The following is a 5,582-nucleotide window of genomic DNA, read 5'->3' as shown; positions in this document are numbered from 1 at the left end:
CCCACAGAATCCATTAAAATCCTAATTTAAAAATCTTGCAGAATCCATTAAAATCCTGATTTTAAGTCTTGTAGAATCTTGCAAAATCTTAAAAGTCATGAAAATCCTGCAAAGTCTTTTAAAATCCGCAAGATTTTTTTTAACTAAAAAAGTCCTTTAAAATCCTAATCCAATACACCCCCCTAAATCATCGTTTCTTGAAACGAATTTCTAGGATCAACAATATGGAATATGCATTAAGAGGAATACCAGACCTACATGCAAACAAAACATGTATCACATACATTACTTGCTCCCCCTCAAATCATGTCTGAAACTCCCACAAAATAAAACAAGCCTTACCACAGCTTATAAGTTCCAATACCAAAATAACAAAGTCTTGAAAGTTCCAAATAAGAAACAAGGATACACACCTTGCTTATAAGTTCACACAAACCAAAATAATCATAATTCAAAGTTCCACAAACAAAGTAGGGATACACCCACGTTGCTTCAAAAGTTCAAAGAAACCAAATTGCAATAGTATAGTACTAATAGCCACAGATTCATTCCCCTCTCATTTTCCTGTGCTATATGATACTCATACTAATATTATGACAGCAAAGAAGAACTTCAAAGAGACCAGTGAGAAGACTGACAGGCCCTGGACTCCCCCAGATCCATGTAATGCCTCCTACCCTGCTGTGACACATCAAGCTCACCATGAAGATGGCTGAGAGGTGGCGAAATTTGGCCGAGACCGAGATCAGGGATAGCCTCCGGCGAACCAACAGTCTTTGAGTACCATGATGTGGCGTTTGGAAGCTGATGGATGGCTGCAACTTGAGAAGATGCCACGGCGAATTGCGCCATGGATGATGTCCCATTGAAGTTCAACAAGGTGTTGTTCAGCTCAGCACTTGTGTTGGTGTTCCTGGAACCCCATGTTTGACTTGACAGAAGAGAGAGAGCACAGTTCGAGTCGGTGACTCCAGTGTAGCTTTCCACTAAAGGATGTTTCGGACCAAGGAAGCTTGTTCCACCCCCACTTCCTGATCCTTGCAGGAAGAATTCAGATGGTGTGTCTGAACTGGTTTGCCAGGTAAGTGCTGCAGCATGGTTCCCGGGAACTTGCTCGGTTGATCTTGGTGTTGAGAATGAATTTCTCAGTGTAAGCTTTGGATATGAAGCGAATTCCATCAGAAAGCCACCAGGTCTGGCATTGTTGTCTGTTTAAACACATGAACCAAACAGTTGTTGGATGTTTTATAGATAAAGAATGACAAAGATTGAAAGAGTAAATTACACCGACACTCTTGATGTTTCGTGAAATTGCACATAATTCCTGTATTTTTAATGTTTACAACATCCTGCCCATAACACAATGTAATGGTTTTTTAAACAATTAAGGAAAGTTTGTGTAATGTCAAAGGGATGTTAGTGTAATACTTTTCAAACAATTAAGGGGATTAGTGTAGGGATGAAAAAAGCAGATGTGCGTGCAATTTGACAAAACCAGAGTGTCAGTATAATTTACTCAAATTTAAATTATTATACTTGGTAGGGATAAATTGAGCAGAAAGAGAGGTTTGGAATTGATGTTTTACTGATGATTTCTAACCAAAAATAGGCGAAGAAATTCTGCCATAGCGAGAGGTTAACAAGGAACTGGGAGGCGGCTTTCGTCGGCGCTCATTATGGCCGGCAAGTCGCCTGCGGCAGCTTCGTTTTCCTTGATCAAATTCAGAAAGCAGGTGAAATCTGGGCAAGGGCTATCAAAGAGGATATTAGCTTTTCTGAAATGTAAATGCTACCTAGTTTATGTATAAGTATGCTACAAAAGAGAGTATGAGTTTCTGAAATATAAATGCTATCAAGTTTCAGTAAAAACATACTACAAAATATAACAGAAGGTAGGTGCATTTCCATAAGATGCAATTACCAAATCTTTCAGAAATGTTCACGGATTGGATAAAGGATAGCATATTGGCAACACAGCTTAAGTCGCAAGCATAATAAACTAAGTTTTGAGATAGTGTCAGCAAAAAATCCTATCAACATAGAATCAAGCGAACATCCCATGGTTCCAAGATATTTTAAACTCAACTTCAATATATAAAACATGTATGAAACACGGATACCAATAAATTTCTTTCTCTTGCTAGTTGCTAAGAGGGACAAGATTACATGTATAAAACATGTATGTCAAATTAAAAACCCCAGAAAACGCTTAATTATGGGGCTACCTCAAGGTATGTTTAAACTCTTGTTATAAAGTAAGAAAACATTTAAAAAATTTAGATAGCCACAGAATAGACAGAATATGTTCAAGACAGATATACTAATGTCGCTTCTATGAAAAGGAACCTGCAAGCAAGTCTAATCATTATAAATAGAATTTACACGCCATCCCATCAACAATATCTTTACCCCTAGTGAAATAAACCTCAAATTAAACTAGAATTAGTTACCAATAAGCTACACATACCAGATAACCAAAAGCATATGCTTCCAACCCTGCTAAAACAGAGAAATAATAACAACTAAACTAAGCCTTTGTCCCACTCAAAGGGGTCAGCGAGCATCCACAAATTTCCCATCACTTTTTAATTGCTAAACATTATTATGGAGCATAAGTGATTAACACCAACCATTGTCAGTCTATAAGATCTACCTTTCCCCAGAGAACATGTTGCATCTTGCATGCCTTGGAGGTCAAATGTGTCTACAAATATAAAATGTTGAATATTAAATTATTTAGCAAAGATTCGTTTCTAAAATGATCCATCATACCACAATACACATGACCAACAGATGAAGTTGTATGATATTGACAATCAATAGGAACTTAGAGCACAAGTTGGTAATTCCACAAAGAGTGCATCTTAATTTGAAAATTTTAGTTCTGCATGAAGAGAATCATTCCCTGAAGAATCTCAATCCGGAAAAGTATAATTAGTTTACCAGTAGAGGAGCAATATTACATAAGGCCCAACCGATCAGAGGACTCAAATGGCTCTTGTATTTCACCTCATTCCTATTGTCACAAAAGTATTGGCAAACAAATAGGCCATGGTTTCCAAATCTTATGGTTAGTAAAGTATCCATTTATGACAACCATCCACCTCCAAAACTACACACTTGTTAGTAACATTTATAGTTAGTAAACTACCCAACTATGATCACCATCCACCTCCAAAACTTCACACTTGTTAGCAACATTTTGCCACTATAAACATCCCTAAAATGCAGTAAAATTCGCTAAAACAGTGAGTCAAATTGAAGAGGAAAGTAATTTCAGATGTAATAAGGGTTGAACTATTTATCAGAAAGATATAAACGGTATACAGAATTCAGGAACAGGAATGAAATTATGAAATCTTTATTGAAGAATGAAGAGCACAGAACACTCCCAATCGTTCCTTTGTTAACGATCTAGCTTCCAGAAGATATCCATCTCTGATCTCTTCCTCTCCTTCCCTTGCTATACCCTCTTCCCCCTTGAGTTTTATCATTAACTACCCAAGTGATTATCCAGCTGCCACACTAACTAACTTCAACCATTAAATAACAACAGTCACTAACTGCTGTTATTTCAGTTACTAACGGATTTCAGCCCCATTGAAGTATCTAACACAGTCCCCAAAGCAAGTGACAACAGATTGCATTTTTCAGTAGCAATGATACGGCATCAAACCTTATGTACCTTAAGGAGACATTACATTATTTGAATATGATAACGTGCCGAGAAAAAAAAAAGCACTTTTCTCATTGAATGAACTTACATGAGAGAGGTGTCATTTCTTGACCATAAGGACAATATGAAATTCACATGACAAATTAAAAAGGGAAAGAAAAATAATGTTTCATGGGCTTATTATTCCAAATTGACACTCGTGGAGGCGCAGTGTGTCTAAACATAAATCATGAACTTTTTACAATCTGAGTTCATTCTGCATTGCTTCGCATATTATGCAGCTTAGTTCAAGTTTCACAATCATTTCTACAGCTTTTCCCTTCTCTGACAGCTCCACTTTCCCTTCGTGAGCACTTCATGATACCATGAAAGAGAAAAACAGAAGCAGCATTCTGTTTTCTAAATAAAGCATATACCCTCAACAATCACTAACCATAATTACAAGACAAACAGCACAACACACAGCACCAACAGATGCATCAAATCCAGAGACATAAAACACTCTCCAACCATTAAGAAGCACTAGAAACCTAAAACAAAAAATAAATAAATAAATAAATAATAACAAAAGCAAATTGCTAACACTTCACTTAACACCCACTTCATCATGAAGTAAGAGAAGCCCATGAATCATGACACACAATCAACATAAATAAAATAAAATAAAAACTACAGCAAAACAAACACAATAAACATAAACAGCATGATTAAAGGCATGAAATGAATAACAAGCAATCTACAAGATACAACCAAAACCATACAAGAAAGAAGAAAAAGCAAAAACATTTTTTAAAATAATAAAAAAAAAATAGAGTCAGGTGAATAGCAATGTAGCAAAAGCACTGAAAGTAGCAAAAGCACTGAAAGTAGCAAAAACCAAAGCTGGATGTAAGATGAGGAAAGTAAAGCAAAGCATAACTTCCCAATATAGGAAAACCACTAAAAATAGCAAAAACTAAAGAATAAGAAAACCCAAAAAGAAGATTTATCCTTTTTGAAATGAATAATAAAGAAAGGCAGGGAGATAAGAAGTGTGACCTGCTGCACTGTTGGCAAAACCTTTGCTCAATACCAGCTACAATGACAGTAGGGGACTTGGAGTGCATGCCACAAACTTTATGCCTAGAATAGTAAGCCTTAGCTCCACTCAGATCTACTTTGCAGCCCTCAACCTGACACCTTGGAGGCTGAGCCCCTAGCATTGAACCACCCCTTCCCTTCTTTGAAGAAGAAGAAGAAGAGACCCCAACACTTGTTTTGGCCCCTTGAGCTGTTGTTGCTGCAGCAACACTCACATCCTCAAAGTAGATTTTCTGGCCAAACTTCAACCCATCAAGGGACTCAGTGGAGGAGTTGGGGGATGAGGAGGAAGAGAGTGAAGCTTTGGTGACTGAACCAGAACTCATTGCTGCTATGCTCTACTCTCACTGCTGATGCCGATGCTGGTGCTGGTGCTGGTTACTACCGAACTAGAGAGAGTGTGTGTTCATTAATTCAGTTTGATGGGATTATTGGGACACCAAAGAAAGAGAAATATCTTCTCTTTTTTATTAAGATTAAATTAGGGGAAGTACACGTTGTTGCAATGTGAGAGAAAATCATCAATCTCATACAATCAACAAAGAATTATAGTGAAAATTACATGTAACTTGTTAAATAAATCCTCCAAATCCAACTGAAATCACACTTGCTGTGAGTTGACCTTTTCTCTTTTACATATAATAATTAATGTTGAAATTTTATCATTTTCCTTAAAATGGAATGATAATGTCAATGGTTTGTATATAGTTGAGAAGTGTCAGCAAAATTATCTTCAACAGACTTTTTATTATTAATGAAATTTCTATGTTTCCTTTTTTATTGTTGTATTAGATAGCAAGTTGCTAATATTTTTTATATTGTTATC

General features: G+C 36.5%; 1 protein-coding gene across 1 annotated transcript; it reads right to left on the bottom strand.

Annotated features, from left to right (window-relative positions):
* Window positions 1–327: 327 nt before the first annotated feature.
* Window positions 328–5,305, bottom strand: LOC109793190 (squamosa promoter-binding-like protein 9). Its single transcript, XM_020352655.3, has 3 exons — window positions 4,715–5,305; window positions 1,601–1,740; window positions 328–1,208 (listed from the first exon to the last, which is right to left on the bottom strand). Exons 1-3 carry the CDS (start codon window positions 5,080–5,082, stop codon window positions 613–615), a joined length of 1,104 nt encoding a protein of 367 aa, XP_020208244.1. The 5' UTR covers window positions 5,083–5,305; the 3' UTR covers window positions 328–612.
* Window positions 5,306–5,582: the final 277 nt, after the last annotated feature.

This window comes from Cajanus cajan, chromosome 7 (assembly GCF_000230855.2).
Source record: "Cajanus cajan strain Asha chromosome 7, NIPB_CcT2T_4, whole genome shotgun sequence".
In the NCBI taxonomy this organism is placed as follows: domain Eukaryota; kingdom Viridiplantae; phylum Streptophyta; class Magnoliopsida; order Fabales; family Fabaceae; genus Cajanus; species Cajanus cajan.
The sequence above is the reverse complement of the archived record's forward strand: the minus strand, read 5'-3'. Positions and strand labels throughout refer to the sequence as shown.

Bases quoted from the DNA above. Each gene is read 5' to 3' on its own strand.
- LOC109793190 (XM_020352655.3), bottom strand. From the start codon at position 5,082: ATGAGTTCTGGTTCAGTCACCAAAGCTTCACTCTCTTCCTCCTCATCC. The intron at 1,741-4,714 runs GTCACACTTCTT...GCCCTTGCCCAG, and splicing joins TTTTGCCAACAGTGCAGCAG to ATTTCACCTGCTTTCTGAAT. The intron at 1,209-1,600 runs GTTAGAAATCAT...GTGTTTAAACAG, and splicing joins AATTTCTTCGCCTATTTTTG to ACAACAATGCCAGACCTGGT.